Source organism: Scyliorhinus canicula, chromosome 7 (genome assembly GCF_902713615.1).
Source record: "Scyliorhinus canicula chromosome 7, sScyCan1.1, whole genome shotgun sequence".
NCBI lineage: Eukaryota > Metazoa > Chordata > Chondrichthyes > Carcharhiniformes > Scyliorhinidae > Scyliorhinus > Scyliorhinus canicula.
Window position 1 is genome coordinate 103760783 of NC_052152.1, and position 19671 is coordinate 103780453.

Here is a 19671-nt window from a genome sequence, read left to right on the forward strand (position 1 = left end):
TAAGGAGCATCTAAAGCCCAAAGGGAGTTAGAGAGAGTTTTGCAGGAAGTTCCACATTATCCCCATTACCCAGTAACCCCGCCCAACACTAAGGGCAATTTTGGACACTAAGGACAATTTAGCATGGTCAATCCACCTAACCCGCACATCTTTGGACTGTGGGAAGAAACCGGAGTACCCGGAGGAAACCCACGCACACACAGGGAGAACGTGCAGACTCCGCACAGACAGTGACCCAAGCCGGGAATCGAACCTGGGATCCTGGAGCTGTGAAGCAATTGTCCTAACCACAATGCTACTGTGCTGCCCTATCATGAACCCACCATGACCGCACCACGTCCTGAGGTGGGACTCAAAGCCAGGGCCTCTGGTTCAGAGGTAGAGATGCTACCCACTGCGGCACAAGATCTCCTCAATCAACCTCTCAGGGATGTTACCCCTCCCCTGCTGGCCTCCAAAACCTGTGCCCCAGCAACCCCTCACCCCTCTTCTATCCAAACCCCCAGACTTGCCTCTCTCCAGTGGCTATGTCCACTTCTCCTCGGGTCCTGCCTGCAGTCCCAGCAGCATGCACGACTGAGTTCTGGATGGCTAGTGCCGTCGGACAATCAGACAGGGCAGGAGTCCGAGTCTCAATTTTCTTAGGCTACTGGCAACATGCTATTGCTGTGGGGCAGCCTTTTCTAAAGTTAGTCGATTTAGAAGAGGCTTTCCTTCCAGGAGCAAGGGAGTTGTTGCAAAAATGCAGCCCATTAAATCTCCTCTTTACCTTGTCTGCTCTAAAGAGATCAAACACAGCTTCTCCAGCCTTTCCATATAATTAATGAAATGCTCATCCTCTCCAAGGCTTTGCATATTGATTTTTATATATACACGTATCTATTATGTGTTCATCCTTTCAAAACTTTGCAAAACCTACCCCAATGGATATTTCATAAGTTTTATTGACATCCAATACATATTTATAATTGTATGTAATTTGATCCAACTCAGATACATTTGAATTTATAGCTGCATTTAATTACAATTTTATGTTATATAGTGTCCATGTTTTTCTTGTCTCTATTTCATTTCATGTCTAATTATATAAACGCACACCAAGAACAGTTGAGATATGTTTATTTATGTAACTGTGATGTGCAAGAACAAATTTGTCTTTATTTATCTCTCTGCAGTGAATGCTTCTCATTCAAGTTCCCCTTTTAATTTTGAAATCCTTAAACTATTTAAGAAAGAGTCAGCAAAATACCAAGTGAGAATCGGAGTCCCTTCTGAATGGAGTAGACTATTAAAAGTTGTACTAATTAATATCAGCACTTGGACATTATGCATTTATGGGAATTAATTTGACTCACTTCAAAAATATATATACTGCCAAGTATCACAGCGCATCATGTCAAGGCTTGGGTAATATATTATTCTATACTAATTTAAAATAGAAACAGAAAATGCTAGATAAACTCAGCAGGTCTGGCAGCATCTGAGGAGAGAGAAACAGAGATGACATTTCGAGTCCTACAGAGTTTTGAAGAGTCATATGGACTCAAAATGTTAACTCTTTCTCTCACGCAGATGCTGCTAGGCATGCTGAGTATATCCAGCATTTTCTGTTTTTATTTCAGATTTCCAGAATCGGCAGTATTTTGCTTTTATTACTCTATACTGTAAATGTTCTGTCCATGGAAATGTTGACAGTCAATGACTACCTGCCATATGGATCTGCCTTTACCCTGAAAACCTTCTGTCGAAAATCCAAAAACCAAAGATGCAATTCACTTATCAAATCCAATCAGTTAGAAGCATGGTTTCACCTTGAGATGAAAAAAGGGGACACTTCGTTCCCAGAGTAGAAATTTGACATTTTTCCATCTTACATTTTTGGTGTCATGTTTAATTTTTTATTTTAAAAGAGAATTTATATAGCAACCTGAATAACCTCAGGGCATTCCAAAGCGCTTTTGAGCCAATTACGTAATTTAGGAGATGCAGCAACCAATTTATGTGCAGCAAGCTCTGGCAAAGGGCAATGAAAACATTCCCCAAAAAACTGAGAACCAAGCTGTATGAAACAAGTTCACTAATTATGGCTGTTCAATTGAATTCGACAACATGTTGCCAGTCAGTAAGTTTCTGGGAAACAGGTCAACAATAAACTATTACAACAATGACTGTTCTTCAAAAGTGCTTCATTGTCTCTGGGGCACCAAGGAACATCCTGAGGTCAAGAAAGCAAGTAAATTTTTAAAACACCAATCAAATTGCCAGGCTAGTACCAGAAAAAGCAGACATGAAAACACATCTGTTGGAGGGTTAGCATTCGCCAAGTGTTCAATGTATTTTTTTTGTATTCAAAATATATTAAGCAATTTGTACACCCTGTTCATAATTTCAGCCCATCTAAACAAACAGTTCTCTCCAGCTTTGTAATAAATGCCCTCTGAAAGATAGCAGGATACTCCCACACCTCCATCATAGTCAGCTTATCCAGGAATATTTCCAAATAACCTCCACTTTACCCCTCCTCCCCGCCCTCGAAAAGAGGACAGTGCCTAGAATAAGCAACTGAGAATTTAATCTTCTCAAGATACAAAAATGGAGAGAGAGATAAGCCAAGAATGTGCCTGATGTACGCGGACATATTCCCCATGCCTACTTCACACTGGAAGGGACTGAAGAATATTCCAACTGTATTACAACTATTATCATCAGCCTGAATAGCAGAGAATCGAGGGGAGGGGGGAGCACAACCAAAAATTAAATAGCAGGATACGGATGTGGGATTTCCTCTATTTGGGTGGTTTGAAGACAAGTGGGAAGGTGGTTGGTGGGGGGGGGGGGGGGGGGAGTTCTAACAATAACTGGCACAATTAGATCACACAATGTGATAATCAACAACTTTTTTAAAAATGCTTCTAGCTCGATGGGGAGACAGACATTCTTTTGGGGGGGGGGGGGGGGAAATCTGAGGAGAAGAGTGTTCCAAAAAAATACCATCAATTGGAAATCTGCCTTCAGTGCAGCGAGGGGGGGGGGGGGGGGGGGGAGAGAAAACGTTGGAGCCACAACCCAAACTGAGTTAAAATATAAAAGTAGCAATGATGGTGAAAGAGTTTGCAAGTTAAGGAGATAGTGGCCGAGTGACAGCCAGCCTGGGAGTAGCCTGCTGCTCTGACACGGGGAGAGGGAGAGCCCAGCCCTCGCTCCCAGTGTCAATCCCCGCCGCCCGATACATTTGTTTCAGTCTCTTCACAGTGTCGACTTGAGATTTTAGTTAGAGCGAGGTCGGCTGCTGTGCTTCTCTGCCGCCCCTCTAACAGTGTGTATCGTGCGAGTTTGTGTTGTAACCCACCCCACCCCTCCCCTCGCTCCCCCTCTCCATCTCCCAGCCCCGTCTACCTGTCCCGCGGGTCGATCCAGCTTGTCTGCCGGGTGTTGTGATCGATGTAGAAGACCCTGCCGTCGAAATCGCGGGCTTCCTCCCAACCGTTGGGCAGCGGCAGCTCGCCGCTCGACCTCCTCCTCGGCATCGCTCCCCCACCCTCCTTCGCCTTCTTCTTCTTCGCCTCCTCCTCCTCACTCCCCTAACACATTCCCCCGAAAGAGCAGCACCGAACCCTGGACTGATGGCTCCCAAAGCGGCCGGCTCCACTCTCATGGCTCTCTCCCTCTACCTCTGCTCCTCCATGTTGCGTCGCTGTTGGCCCGGGATCGCTGCCTTATTCCTTATTGGTATGGCTATTTGCATAAAACTTACCCCCCTCCTCTCTCTGAGGTGATTGATTATTAATATATACCAGAGCCAGCCAATCCCCAACCAAGCAGAAACTTCACTTCAGTTTGCATTTTTTCCTCCCTTTAATGTTTTATTTCTCACATTCAGAAAGAATTTCGTCAACGCTTGTGATGAAAAACTTTTTTTTCCCTTAACTTTTTTTTTGAGGGAGACTGGACTTTGCAGGGGGAAAAAAAAGCCGTGCAGTGGCCTGGAATGTGTCCTGGCTGGAAAGAAATTCTGGGTTTTAATGCCAGTTGGAAAAGGGAAGCTGAGAATATAGTTTTTTGGCGCTTCACTGGCCATTTATTTATAAGAGTCGCTGTTTCGATATTGCTGCCCCGTCGCTTTGTTTATGTGGCGAGTGTGGCTGCAGAACGAGTTTTCTCATCCAGGTTGACGGTCCAGTGCAGTACAAGGTGCTGCATTGTCCGAAGTGCTGCCTTCCTCCCAGGTAGACAGTAAAGATCCTTTGGCACCATTTCAAAGAAGTACAGCAGAGTTCTTCCCAGTGTAGTGGGTCAATATTTAGCCCTAGCTGAACACAGCAAAAAACATAGGGGGCTGGATTCTCCGTTTCTGCGACTATTTGCCAACATCAGTGTGGAATCTGTGGCCAAAATCGGCGCCGAACCCTCACCGATTCCAGGACCAGTGAGGGGCTAGCAGCCGCGCCGGGTAAAACTCCCGGCATCCGCACCAAAAACGGCTGGAGAATGGCTGGATCCGTGGCCGCGCATGCACACAGCCACGACCTGCAGCAGACAACATGGCGCCAGCCATGCCCGAATCTGACTTGGCAAATACTGTTCCCCTGGCCACCCCCATCAGTCCCCCCAGCCCCTGCGGAAGCCCCCGCCAACAGCATGGCTCCCAGCTGACTGTGGCGGCACTGGACACAGTCCACGGCCGCCGTGCTGGGTTCCGAACCCCTCAGATCACACGTCAACTGCCCGTTCGGGAAATCGGCCCATCGGGGGCGGAGCATCAGGGGAGGTTCTTCCGATGATGCCCCAATGCTGTTCCAGCGACACGTGACACGATGATGAAACCGGCGCCACCCCCCATTTGGGCGTCAGAAGGAATTCTCTGCCCAATCGCCAATTCCGATATCGGTGTCGGGCAACGGAGAATCCCACCCATGAACTGGTCATTTATATTGTTGTTTTGTGGTTTAGCTCACTTCGCTAGTCAGCAGGGGAAAGCAGCCTATGGTCATCTGGAACTGGCTACCTTACCTTTGTGGGAGCTTGCAGTGCAGCGACCGATTTGCTTGATCATCCCCTCTCCTCGCATACTCACTGAAACCAATACTTTCTGTCATCTTGGTATGGCCCCATCTCCACTCCATTTGGATCAAGGGGTACTGACATGAACTGCCGTGGAAGACGACAGGTTTAACCATTCGTTGCCAAATCTGACTTTACCACATAAAACACCATCATCACCATGTCGTCCTCCTCTGCCAAAACTGCTCATCATTCCAGGATCATAATGCCAATCTTCTCTTCCACATCATCTTAACTCCCTCTTCCTGTCTCCTCTACTCTTATCACCCAAAAGTGAGTGTGAGGAGCTTATGGATTTTCATGTCACAACAATTGAGGTCACGCATGCAGCTGTCTCTGCCGCTTGCCTCCCTTTTCCCAGCCCACTGGCCAAAGATTCCCTCCTGCCCTACCCTTGAACTTATATTTTCATCTAGTTTCTCTCCTATCTCACATTATGCCCTCTCTGAATTCATCTTGCGCAGGAGATCCACTTCCTGCTCTCTCACCACCAACCTGTTGACCACTTAACTAGCTTTCCTGGCCCCCATGTTGGCTGATTTTATTAAAGGTTCCCACTCCGTTTTCTGTCTTGATCAACCCTCTCCTCAAAAATCACTGATCCCTCCATTTTTGCAAACTACCACCTCATCTCTAATTACCCCTTTCCTCTCCACGATTCTTGAACACATTGTCGCCTCCCAACTCCATGTCCTTATTTCTCAGAACTCCATATTTGAATCTTCCACAGTGCCAAAATAGCCCTTATCAAAGTCATCTAATGCTAAGTGACTGTGCCTATGTTAAACTATTCCTGATCCTTCTTGACCCGTCTGCAGTCTTTGACACAGTTGACACACAATCCTCCTCAACACCCCACTTCTGTCATCCAGCTTAGTGGCACTTGCACTTGCCTGATTCTAACCTTATCGATCCAATCATGACCAGAGAGTCACTTGCGAAGGCGTCTCTTCCCATTCTTATATCTGATGTCCCCATAGAATCTCTCCTTGGCCCTCTCCTATTTCTCAACTGCATGCTGACCCGCAGCAACAACACCCAAAAACACAACGTTGCGTTCCACATGTAGGCGGACCACACCCAGCTATACCTCACCAACACCTCTTGATCACTCCACTATCTGATTTGTTGCACTGAAGTAGGTGAGCAAAAATGTTAAGGCAGCGGGCCGGATGTCTTCCCAGTGGAATATTATAGACAGTTCACCTTTGGGGCATGTATAATGAAGTGGTTGAGAAAAGGGAGTTGCCAGCTATACTGGTGCAATCGTTGATTTTGCTGATCCCAAAAAAGGGGAAGGATCCATTGGAGTGTGGGTCCTATAGGCCCATCTCGCTGCTGAACCCGGGTGTGAAAGTCGTGGCAAAGATATTGACAAGAAGGTTGGAGGGGTGTGTACAGGAGGTGGTCTCGTTGGATCAAACGGGGTTTGTGAAGGGGAAGCAGCTCTCTAGTAACAATAGGAGGTTGTTAAACATAATTATGACCCTGTCGAGGGCATTGGGGGGGGGGGGGGGGGGTTGGAGTGCCAAAGGTGATTATGTCAATGGATACAGAGAAGGTGTTTGACTGGGTAGAGTGGAGATATTTGAAATCCTGGGGAGGTTTGGGTTCGGACTGAGATTTGTTGCGTGTGTTCAGTTGCTGTATGCGTCCCCCATGAAAATGAAAAATGAAATGAAAATTGCTTATTGTCACAAGTAGGCTTCAATGAAGTGATGGTGAAAAGCCCCTAGTCGCCACATTCTGGCGCCTGTTCTGGGAGGCTGGTAGGGGAATTGAACCCACGCTGATGGCCTTGTTCTGCATTACAGGCCAGCTGTTTAGCCCACTGTGCTAAACCAGCCCCTAAACCATGGCAAGTGTATGAACAAATGAGATGAACTCGGGGTATTTTGGGTTGCACAGGAGAATGAGGCAGGGCTTTCCATTGTCCCCGCTGTTGTTTGAGATGGCAATTGAGACCTTGGCGGTGGCATTTCAGGTCTCGCTGAGTGGCAGGGAATTGAGGGGGGATGCAGAGAGCACCAGGTGTTATTGTATGTCGATGACCTGTTGTTGTTCGCGACAGGCCTGTTAGAGAGCATGGGCAGAATCGTGGCTTACTTTAGAGGTTTGGAGCCTTTTCGGGCTATGAATTAAATGTTGGGAAAAGCGCGGTGTTCCTGGTGAATGCTGCATGGCGGAGCAAGAATCTGGGGGCTGTACCATTTCAGGTGGCAAGGGAGTGTTTCCGGTACCTGAGGATTCAGGCAATGCACGGGTGGGCCACGATGCATAGATAGAATTTGACGGGGTTGGTTGAGGAGGTTAAGGGGGACCTTAAAAGTTGGGATACGCTGCACCTGACATTGGCGGGGAGGGTACAGTTGGTGAAAATGAACATACTGGCAAGATTCCTGTTTATGCTTCAGTCCCTCCCGATTTTCCTCCCCAAGGCCGTGGAAAGTAGAATCGTTAGTCTCAGAATCTGTGTGAGCAGGGAAGGTGCCAAGGGTAAAGAGGGCTCTGTTGCAGAGGGAGAAAGGGGGGACGGCAGACCCGAATGTGTTACATTAGTATTGTGCAGCGAATGTGGAGAAGGTGAAATTATGGTGGAGGGGGCAGACTTGGTCAGATTAGAGGAGGAGTCTTGCAAAGGGACGAGCCTGAGGACTCTGATGAGGGACCCGCTGTCGTTCGCCCCGAGAAAATATGCGAGTAGTCCATGGTGGAGTCATCTATAAAAATTTGGAACCAGCTGAGGAGGCATTTTAAACTGGGTCACATGTTGGTGCTGACTTCATTGTGTGAGAATAATAGATTTACACTGGGGGTGGTGGATGGGATGTAGAGAAGATGGAGGGAGGAGAGGTTAGTGTGGGCCAGGGACATGTTTGAGGAGGGGACGTTTACTGGGTTAGAGGAAGTGCGGGAGAGGTTCGAGCTACCATGGAAGTGAGTTTATATATTGGCAGGAATGCGCAAGGTGCTGCCTTCGTTCCTTCAGGTACCCGAGTTTATGCTTTTGGAGGAAATGTTGCTCCCGGATGGCAGGGTGTGGATGGTCGGATTGGGGATATATATGGGTAGTTTGGAGAGCAGGGCACGGCCTTAGTGAAAAGGATCAAGCAGAAATGGGCGGAGAAGTTGGGGAGATAATGGGGGGCTGGATTCTCCGCCCCGCCGCGCCACATTTCGGCCCCGACCCACCGGTGGGATTTTCCGTTACACCGGCCAATGGGGTTTCCCATTGTGGGGCAGCCCCACGCCGGGAAATCACCAGGCGCCGGCAAAACAGAGAATCTCGCTGGAGGAGAATCCCGCCCAGGATGTAGACTTTGGTGCAAAGTAATGCGCCGAGTGAACACTACCACCTTCTGCGCAAGGATGAGTTTTGTATAATTTATGGTGGTGCATCACTTCTCGGCCTTTTGGCTGAGATGAACGTGAGGTCAGGTTTGATGCCTGGATCTGGTATGTCTCTCTTGTGGGGACCATAAATTGGATTCAACTTGAACTGGTTTTTGGAGCAGGCAAGGGGCTGGATTAGGGGTTTGGCCCTGTCCACACTCTGAGCTCAGGCTTTGTAACTCTGGTAAAGTAATAAAAAATAAAATAATTTAAGGTGGTGCACAGGGTTCAGATGAGTGTGTTTTTTCTGGATGGGTGTCAGAGGTGTGGGAGGGGGCCGGCAAACCATGCCCATATGTTCTGGGGGTGGGGCGGCATGGTGGTGCAGTGGTTAGCACTGCTGCCTCACAGCACCAAGGACCTGGGTTCGATCCCGGCTCCGGGTTACTGTCCAGGTGGAGTTTGCACATTCTCCCCACATCTGTGTGGGTCTCACCCCCACAACCCAAAGGTGTGCGGGATAGGTGGATTGGCCACGCTAAATTGCCATTTAATCAGAAAAAAAATGGGGAAAAATGTACAAACTGTATACTCTGTTGGATGTTAAGGCTGTGTTATTACGTTGAATATGTTTGAAATAAAATATATTTTTTAAAAAGTGAGCAAAATTGTCCTCAAACTAAATATTGGGAAGACCAAAGCCATTTTGTCTTCAAAAACCTTTGCCACTGACAACATCCCCTCTCCGAGGCAACGGTCTGGAGTTGAACCAAATCATTCACAACCTTGGTGTCATATTTGGTCCCAAGGTGAGCTTTCAACCACATATTTACTCCATCAGCAAGAGCACCTATTTCAAAGTTCTCAGCATCACCTGACTCTGTCCTGCCTCTACTCACTGTTCCTGAAACACTCATCCATGACTTTGTTATCCCTAGACTTGACAATTCCAATGAACCTTCTGGCCAGCCTACCATCATGTAACCTGCAGAAGCTTGAGTTCATCCAAAACCTTGCTGCCCATATCATAACTCGTGCCAAGTCCAACATCCTTGTGCTCGCTGACTACTTTGGCCTCTAGTCTAGCAACATAGAAAACAGGAGCAGGAGTAGGTCATTCAGCCCTTCGAGCCTGCTCTGCCACTCAATATGATCATGACTGATCCTCTCTCTCAACATCATACTCCAGACACAACTTGTTACCTTTTCCTAGGCAGACGATTTACCGTTCACACTGGCCTGGCAATTAGTTGTTAAACCAATTCTCAGTCTATCTTTTTTCAAATTCAATTACGGGATGTGGGCATCGTTGGTTAGGCCAGCATTTATTGCCCACCCCTAGTTGCCCTTCAGAAGGTGGTAGTGAGTTGCCTTCCTTCTTCAACTGCTGCAGTCCCTGAGGTGTAGGTACACCCATTGTGCTGTTAGGGAGGGAGTTCCTGGATGTTTCCCCAGCTAAAGTGAAGGAACAGCAATATATTTCCTAGTCAGAATGGTGACTAACTTGAAGGGGAACCTCCAGGTGGTGGGGTTCCTTTGTCCTGGATGGTGTTGAACTTCTTGAGTTTTTTTGGAACTCCATTCATCCAGGTAAGTAGAGAGTATTCCATTACACTCCCAAGGTGGCGCTGGAGCATGGCGACTATGCGAGCTCTCTCACACAGATCCTCTTTCTAACCTTGTGTTATTCTATTACGTATTTATTGCCCTTGAAATGGGCGGTGTGGTGCAGCTTCATTAGAATTATTTTTTATTTTTTTTTAGAAATTTAGAGTACCCAATCATTTTTCCAATTAAGGGGCAATTTAGCATGGCCAATCCATCTAGCTTGCACGTTTTTGGGTTGTGGGGGCGAAACCCACGCAGAAACGGGGAGAATGTGCAAACTCCACACGGACAGTGACCCAGAGCCGGGATCGAACCTGGGACCTCAGCGCCGTGAGGCGGTTGTGCTAACCACTAGGCCACCGTGCTGCCCAACTTCATTAGAATTATATTGCGACAATATGGGGACAAGTTGCATGGACTACTCTTGTATTCCTTCAAGTATAAAGGATTACAGCATGACATAAGGGAGATGTTTAGAACGATGTGTTTGATAGCATAGACAGAGAGAAATAGGGCGGGTTCTCCGCTTGCCGGCACCAAAATCATATTCGGCGATCGGGCAGATAATCCCTTTTGACGCCGAAATCGGGGCAACGCCTGTCTTCATTTGCTCCGCCCCCTCCAAAATGGTATCATCAGGGAGTACGCCGCACGCCGTTGGGACGGCCTCAGGTCATCACCTGAAGGGCCCTCACTGATGCTCCGCCCCCGAGAGGCCGACTTCCCGAAGGCATGGATCACTTGTGCTCTGCGTTTTTGTCAGCCACGCGTGGTGGCTGCGAACTGTGTCCAGCACCGCCACAGTTGGCAGGGGGGGAGCCATTCCACTGGCCGGGGGGGCTTCGGCGGAGGCTGGGCAGACTGGTGGAAGGTGGTCCGGGGGCGGCGAGGGGGCTTACAGAGGGCACTATCTGGCAGGCCGGGTCCACACCCGGCTGGCACCATGTTGTACGGTGCGGTCGGCGTGTGCATTCGCGGTTATTCTCCGGCAATTCTCCGTCCGTTTCTGTCGGGACGCCCGGGGTTTTACGTGGCAGGGCTGCTAGCCCCCACCGGGTGGAGCATTGGTGCGTGGGTGGCGCAAACTTTTTCCTTGTAAAATTAGACACTTCCTCTGGACATAGCCTCAAAATCGGAGATCCAGCCCAGAGTTTCATCTGGCGCGAGAATCATGAATAAGGGTGATGTCAGGAATTGCTTCTTCCCGAAACAAAAATCTATTGAGGCTAGATGAAGTGAAAATGATGGAGGGGTATGGGCAGGGTATATAGTGGGAGATTGGTCACTCTCAAAAGCGCATCAAGAACTAGAGGGCATAGATACAAAATAATTATCAAAAGGAGTAAAGTGATGTGAGGGAACATTTTCACCCAGATGTGGTTGGAGTCTGGAGCGAACTTCCTGAGAGGGTGATGGAGGCAGGTTCGATTGAGGTATTCAAAATGGAATTGGGTTACCATCTGAAAAGAGAGAATGTGCAAGGTTATGAGGATAAGGCAGGGGAGTGGAACTAGGTCGAATGCTCTTTCAGTGAGCCAGTGCAGTGAGCCAGTTGCGTCGAATAGCCTCCTTCTGCACTATAAAGATTCTATGTGCGCGGTTGAATGGCCATGGTGCGCCTGAAAAGCAGCGCGATATGGTACAATGTGGCTAATAGAAGCCAGGAGAACCGCTCCCAGGATTTACCCGGTTTGCACCGCCTCACGAGATCTAACACGATCTCGCGAGACGTTACGATGTAAATCCCGCCCATTTAGTTTCCCGAGGCACCGGAGGCATTGGGATCTATTCCCTTTGCCTTGTGAGCACCGTTTAGTATTGGTCTCCACAAACGGGGACCAGACAGAACCACTCTCGTGGGGGTCTCCCGGGGAATTGGAGGCCCCCAGGTACTTGCCCTTTGGGAAGGGTGACACCCTGGCACTGCCGGTGCGACCTGGGTACCCTAGTACTGCCAGTCTGGCACACTGGCTGTGCCATCTGGGTGCCAGTAAAGAAATGAAAAGTATGAGGTCTTCTGCTGGGGAACTGCCTGGGTGCCAGGCTAGCACCGCCAAGCTGCCATTTTTCGTAAGGCAGCAATCGAGGTGGGGTGCCCTGCCCAGGTGTTGGGAGGAGTGACCACCTCATAGTGAGTTGGGGCTTGGGGAGGTGGGGCGGGGAGGTTGGTCGAGGACTCCAGAGATCGGGACGCTATTTTTAAACGGTGTCCCAATCTCTCGCTACACTGAGGAGTTACGGCAAGCGCAGCTCCTCAGTACAGTAAACAGGGCTATGTGTGTCCTCAGCACATCTTCTCCATTGAGGCCCCTTTCTAACCCGAGTGCCGTTCGATAGCATTGTGTTTCTCGGCACTGTAAGCCCTGGGAAACAAGCGGCTAAACCCGCTCGCTATGGGACTTTGTTCTCATTTAGTTAAATCGCACCCTATGATTCTTCCGGCTTTCCCAACAGACAAGATTGAAGGCAAGGATGGGAAAACTGGGTAAGTAATTAAAGTGGTTGAGGAAGGTAAGAAACCACTTATGATTACTAACAGGATGGTGGTATAGTGGCAACATGACTGGGCTCGTAACCCAAAAGTCCTGACTAATGCTCCAAGGACATGAGTTCAAATCCCACCGTGGCACACAAATAGGAGGAGGTCGGAGTACTTTCGGCTGTACCGGGGGACAAGACAGGGGTGCCCCCTGTCCCCCTTGCTCTTCGCGTTGGCGATTGAGCCCCTGGCCATGGCATTGAGGGAGTCAGGGAACTGGAGGGGCCTGGTGCGGGGTGGGGAGGAGCATCGAGTGTCGCTGTACGCGGACGACCTGTTGCTGTATGTGGCGGACCCGGTGGGGGGGATGACGGAGGTGATGAGGATTCTTAGTGAATTCGGGGGTTTCTCTGGGTATAAGTTGAACCTGGGCAAGAGTGAGTTGTTTGTGGTGCATCCGGGGGATCAAGAGGAGGGGATTGGTAGGCTCCCACTGAAGCAGGCAGGGAAGAGCTTCAGGTACCTAGGGGTCCAGGTGGCTGGGAGTTGGGGGGCCCTGCACAAGCTCAACCTCACAAGGTTGGTGGAGCAGATGGAGGAGGAGTTTAAGAGGTGGGATATGTTACTGCTGTCACTGGCGGGGAGGGTGCAGTCCGTTAAGATGACGGTGCTCCCGAGGTTTTTGTTCCTGTTCCAGTGCCTCCCCATCCTTATCCCGAAGGCCTTTTTTAGGAGGGTCAACAGGAGTATTACGGGATTTGTGTGGGCGCATGGGACTCCGAGGGTGAGAAGGGTGTTCCTGGAACGGGGCAGGGATGGGGGGGGCTGGCATTGCCGAACCTCTGTGGGTACTATTGGGCTGCCAACGCAGCGATGGTGCATAAGTGGGTAATGGACGGAGAAGGGGCAGCATGGAAGAGGATGGAGGTGGCGTCCTGTGTGGGAACGAGCCTGGAGGCGCTGGTAACGGCGCCGCTGCCGCTCCCTCCAACGAGGTATACCACGAGCCCGGTGGTGGCGGCTACCCTCAAAATTTGGGGATCATGGAGATGGCATAGGGGAGAAGTGGGGGACTCGATGGAGGCCCCGATACGGGGAACCATCGGTTTGTCCCAGGGAGCATCGATGGCGGATTTCTGGGCTGGCACAGGGCAGGGGTTAGGAGGTTGAGGGACCTGTTTGTGGAGGGGAGGTTCGCGAGCTTGGGGGAGTTAGAGGGGAAGTTTGGGCTCCCCCGGGGAACATGTTTAGGTACATGCAGGTGAGGGCGTTTGCCAGGCAGCAGGTGGAGGGGTTCCCCTTGCTGCCCCCACGAGTGGTGCGGGATCGGTTGCTCTCGGGGGTGTGGGTTGGAGGAGGGAGGATTTCGGACATATACCGGGTAATGCAGGAGGTAGACGAGGCCTCGGTGGAGGAACTGAAGGGTAAATGGGAAGAGGAGCTGGGTGAGGAGGGGACATGGGCGGATGCCCTAGAGAGAGTGAATTCCTCCTCTTCCTGTGCGAGGCTTAGCCTCATACAGTTCAAGGTGCTGCATAGGGCCCACATGACTGGGACGAGCATGAGTAGGTTTTTCGGGGGCGAGGACAGGTGTGCTAGGTGCTCGGGGAGCCCAGCGAACCATGCCCATATGTTTTGGGCGTGCCCAGCGCTGGGGGAGTTTTGGAAGGGGGTAGCAAGGACGGTGTCGAGGGTGGTGGGATCCAGGGTCAAGCCAGGCTGGGGACTCACAGGGCGAAATTCTCCGCCCCCCACGACGGGTGGGAGAATAGCGGGAGGGCCTTCCCGACATTTTTGCCGCCCTCCCGCTATTCTCCCCCCTCCCCGCCGAAGTCCCGACCCGAATCGCTGCCGCCGTTTTTTTACGGCCGGCAGCGATTCTCAGCTGTTAGATGGGCCGAAGTCCCAGCCCTTTCCGCCGTTTTTACGAACGGCAAACACACCTGGTCTTGCCGTTCGTAAAAACGGCGTCACAAACTCGCTATTAATAACCATGGCACCGATTGGCACGGCCGTACCACGGCCGTGCCAAGGGTGCCATGGGCCGCGATCGGTGGGCACCGATCGCGGGCAGCGGGCCCGATGCCCGCGCACTACTTGTCCTTCCGCCGCCCCGCAGTATCCATTCGCGGGGCGGCTGAGGGGCAACCCGGCCCGCGCATGCGCGGGTTTCGCGCAAAAACGCGATGACGTCACCCGCGCATGCGCGGGTTGGAGTCTTCCAAACTGCGCATGCGCGGCTGACGTCATATGACGCGTCAGCCGGCGCTAACTCCGGCAAGCGGGCTTAACGATTTTCGTTAAGCCCGTCTTGCCGGAGCCTACGGCGTCGGGCTGCTAGCCCCAACCGGGGACCAGAATCGGTCCCCGGTCGGGAAGGGGCGCGCTGCCGTAAAACCCGCCCGGGTTTTACGCCAGCTTTACGATTTCTCCCGTTTTGGGAGAATCTCGCCCACAATCTTTGGGGTTGCAGTGGAGCCGGGAGTGCAGGAGGCGAAAGAGGCCGGTGTTCTGGCCTTTGCGTCCCTAGTAGCCCGGCGGAGGATCTTGCTCCAATGGAAGGATGCGAGGCCCCCAAGCGTGGAGGCCTGGATCAATGATATGGCGGGGTTCATTAAATTGGAGAAGGTGAAATTTGCCCTGAGGGGATTAGTACAAGGGTTCTTTAGGTGGTGGCAGCCTTTCCTGGACTTCCTGGCAGAACGGTAGGGAAATAGGCCGGCAGTAGCAGCAACCCGGGGGGGAGGAGGAGGGAGGGGGGGGTTGGATCGGTGGGAGGGAGAACTGTGTACATGGGTTTGTGGGATGTGGTGGGTGTTATCTCATTCCCTTTTGTTGTTTGGGTGTTCTTTTGTTTTTTTTTCTTTTGTTTGTAGTTGCTTTTGAAGCTGGGGGGGTATTGTTCTTGGGGTGTTACCGCGGTTGTTTTGTTAATAGAGTTGAGATGTTTATATTTTGTAAACATTTCATTAAAAAAAATTTTTTTTAATCCCACCGTGGCAGCTGGGGATTTTAAATTCAACTAGTGAATAAATCTGGTATAAAATGCTGGTCTCATTAATAAAGATCATCACTGTCCATGCGGAGTTTGCACATTCTCCCCGTGTTTGTGTGGGTTTCTCCCCCACAACCTAAAGGTGTGCAGGCTAGGTGGATTGACCACACTAAATGGCCCCTTAATTGGAAAAAAATTAATTGGGTACACTGAATTTATTTTTAAAATTAATTAATTAAGACCATGAACCCACCAGATTATTGTTAAAAAAAATCCATCTGCTTCAGTAATGCATTTCATGGGAGGAAAGTTGCCTGCAACATGACTCCTGACCCACAGCAATGTGGTTGACTGTTACCTACGCTCTGAAATGGCCCAGCAAGCCATTCAGTTGTATCAAACCATTGCAAAAAATTTAAATAAAAATAAAACCGGATGGACCGACATCAGCCCAGGCACTGGCAATGACAAATGCATACCTTGCCCAGTCAACCCTCCTGATTAATTGCTAGGGAATTTTGCAAAAAGCAAAATGTTGCCAAATCGGCTGGGTTGTCTCACAGGCTAGTCACAGCCTGACATAGTCACACTCGCAGAATCATACCTCTCAGCCTATGGCACAGGAGTGTTTCCTGTCTCAATAGCTTTCTGATCACCACCTACTGCTTACTCTCAGATGATAAATCAGTACTCCCCCATAATGAATGCCACTTGGAAGAAGCAAGGGCACAGAATGTACTCTGGCTGGGTGAGTTCAATACCCATCGGCAAGAATCAATTAGTAATACCACCACTGAGAGAGCTGGTGAAGCCCATGTCCACCCTACAGCAGACAATGGAAAACCTGCTTAACCTCATCCTCAGGAATCTACTGTCGCAGATGCATCTTTTCAAATTATGACAGTATTGGTAGGAGTGATCACTGCATGGCCCTTATGGAGACAAAGTCCCGCGTTCACACATAGTGGTAGAGTGGTATTGTCACTAGACTAGTAAGCCAGAGGAGGGTTGCTATGGCGGCGCAGTGGTTAGCACTGCTGCCTGATGGCGCCAAAGACCTGAGTTCAATTCCGGCCCCGGGTCACTGTTCGTGTGGAGTTTGCACAGTCACCCTGTGTTTGCGTGGATCTCACCCCATAATTTGAAAAGATGTGTCGGGTAGGTGAATTGGCCATGCTGAATTGACCCTTAATTGGAGAAAAAAAGAATCGGGTACTCTAAATTTTAAAAAAGGCGAGTAATCCAGGGAACCTGGGTAATGCTTTGGGATCAAGGCTTGAATCACATCATGGCAGATGGTGAAATTTGAATGCAATCATTTTTTTAAATTCTGTCATTAAAGGTCCAGTAGTGACCATGAAATTATTATTGGTAAAAAGAAATCTGGTTCATTAATGTCCTTTAGGGAAGGAAATCTGCCATACTTACCTGCCCTGGCTTGCATCTGACCTACAATCACTTCTCTCTGAAATACCCTAACAAGTCACTCAGTTCAAGGTTAATCAGGGATGGGCAAGAAATGGAACCCAGCCAGCGATGCCCACATCCCATAAATGAATTTTAAAAAACACTGCGGACATCATCATGCTGTGTGGCACAACTACCATGCTAAATGTTATAGACTTAAAACAGATCATGGGGAGGCAGTGGTGTAGTGGTATTGTCACTGGACAAAAAGGCTAGTAATCCAGAAACCCAGAGTCATTCTCTGGGGACGCAGGTTCAAATCCCACCACGGCAGATGATGAAATTTGAATTCAATAAAAATTTGGAATTATAAATCTAAAGATAATCTTTAGCCAGAAGTGTCGAGTGGATGATCCATCTCAGCTTCCGGCTAAAGTCAATTGTCATAAAAAAAGCATCTGGTTCACTAATGTCCTTTAGGGAAAGAAATCTGCCGTCCTTACCTGGTCTGCCCGACATGTGACTCGAGACCCAAATGTGGTTGACTCGTAAATGCCCTCAGGGATGGGCATTAAATGCTGGCCCAGCCAGTGATGCCCACATCCCATGAACAAATAAATTTAAACAAAGATCCAATATCTCAAAACAAGGCATCAAACGATCCAATAACTCAAACAGGGCATCGATGAGGCACAGTAGCAGAATTGTATTCAACTATAATCTCTAACCTCATGCCATTTTCTTCATTCTACCATTACCATCAAGTCAGGGTATTAGGTACAGGAGAACATACCAGGAGCAACACCAGTCATACCTAAAAATGAGAAGCCAACTTGGTGAAACTACAACACAGGCCTGGCTGGTATAGCTCAATGGGCTAGACAGCTGGTTTGTAATGCAGAACAAGGCCAGCAGCGCGGGTTCAATTCCCATACCAGCTTACCTAGTGACTAGGGGCTTTTCACAGTAACTTCATACTTGTGACAATAAAAGATTATTATTATTACACACATGCCAAACAGCAGAAGCAGAATGCGATCAACAGAGCTGAGAAATCCTACAACCAATGGATCAGATTTAGCTCTGCAGTCCCATCACATCCTGTTGTGAGTGGCGGTGGACAATTGGCTCCAAAAATGGCCCATCCTCATTGCTGGAGTCCATCAGTGTCAAAGATAAGGCTAAAAGATTTGCAACAATCTTTAGCCAGTAGCGTCGAGTGGATGATCCATCTCAGCTTCCGTCTGAAGTCCCCAACATCACAGATGGCAGTCTTTAGCCAATTTGATTCATTCCATCTGATATCAAAAAAGGGCTGAAGGCACTGTATTTTGCAAAGGCTATGGGCCTTGACAATATTCCAGTAATAGTATTGAAGATGTGTACTCCAGAATAAGTGGTGCACTAGTCAAGCTGTTTCAGTACAACTATGAGGCTGGCACATACCCAGCAATATAGGAAATTGCCCAGGTATGTCTAAAAAAGCAAGACAGATTCAATCTGACCTATTACCACCCCATCAATCTACATTAAATCATCAGAAATATAATGGGAGGCATTGTTGACAGTCCTATCAAGCAGCACTGACTCACAAATAACCCGCTCACCGATGCTCAGTTTGGGTTCTGCCAGGGTCACTCGCTCCTGACCAGCCTTTACAAAAGAGCTGAATACCACAGACGCAGTGAAACTGACTGTCCTTGACATTGATGCAGCATTTGACCAAATGTGGTATCCAGAGCCCGAGCAAAATTGAATTAAATGCGAAAAGGGGGAAACTCTTCACTGTTTAAAGCCTTTTCCAACAAAAAAAACTTTCATTTATGTAACACTTTTCAAGATACCTCAGTATCTGAAAACATTTCACAGCCAACAGAGTACTTTTTAAAGTGTGGTCAATGTGGTAGAAACACAGCAGCCAATTTGAACTCCAACAGGGCGTCACGGTGGCACAGTGGTTAACACTGTTGCCTCACTCCACCGAGGATCCGAGTTCAATCCCGGCCCTGGATCGCTATCCATGTGGAGTTTGCACATTCTCCCCGTGCCTACGTGGGTCTCACACCCACAACCCAAAAGATGTGCTGGTTAGGTGGATTGGCCATGCTAAATTGCCCCTTAATTGGAAAAAAAAATATTGGGTACTTTAAATTTATTTTAAAAAGTAAAATTTAAAAATTTGCGCTCCCGCAAACAGCACAAATGACCACATATACTATTTTCTCCAATGTTGATTGAGGGACAAATATTGGCCAGGATAGAGTGGAGAACTCCCTTACTCTTCTTTCAATTAGTGTGTGGGAGCTTTTACATCCACCAGACAGCCAAATGGGGCCTCAGTTTAACATCTAATCTGACAACACTTCTGATAATGCAGCACTCCCTCAGTACAGCCTGAGTGCAAATTGAACCCAAAACCTTGCGATTCAGAGGTGAGTGTGCTACCAGTGGAGCCATGGCTTGCACAAAGGAAGATATTTGTAGTTAATGAAAACCAACCATCTCAGCCTCAGAGTATCACTGCAGCAGTTTCTCAGGGTAGGCTTATGCTCCAGTCCTAGACCCATCCTTCTTGAGTTGCTTTTCAATGACTTTCTGTTGTAATCTGCCTGGAGACTATTGGTTAGCCCTTGTTTTTTTTTAGTTCATAGACAGTTCCTTTGTACAAAAAAACCAGAGGCAATTACAAAACAATTACATAAAACAATATCCAGGCAACAATACAATAAGGTTACCAAAAGACAAATCAAATTACAGAATAATGACATGAACCAGAAAACATGTATCA

At 48.9% G+C, this 19671-nt stretch overlaps 2 protein-coding genes across 4 annotated transcripts in view; one reads left to right on the forward strand and one right to left on the reverse strand.

The window, feature by feature from the left end:
• wwc3 (WWC family member 3) overlaps nucleotides 1–3725 on the reverse strand; it is a 241309-nt gene extending 237584 nt beyond the window's left edge. Inside the window, exon 1 of one of the 2 annotated variants that reach the window (XM_038802573.1) lies at nucleotides 3397–3725. In XM_038802573.1, the coding sequence (XP_038658501.1) occupies nucleotides 3397–3527 (131 nt within the window). In that variant the 5' untranslated portion in view covers nucleotides 3528–3725. The remainder of the gene's footprint in view (nucleotides 1–3396) is intronic. The other variant, XM_038802572.1, reaches the window with a different exon arrangement.
• The window catches only part of LOC119969235 (putative claudin-24), a 111561-nt gene that overhangs the window by 41540 nt on the left and 50350 nt on the right, over nucleotides 1–19671 (forward strand). The gene's annotated exons all lie outside the window — the stretch shown is intronic.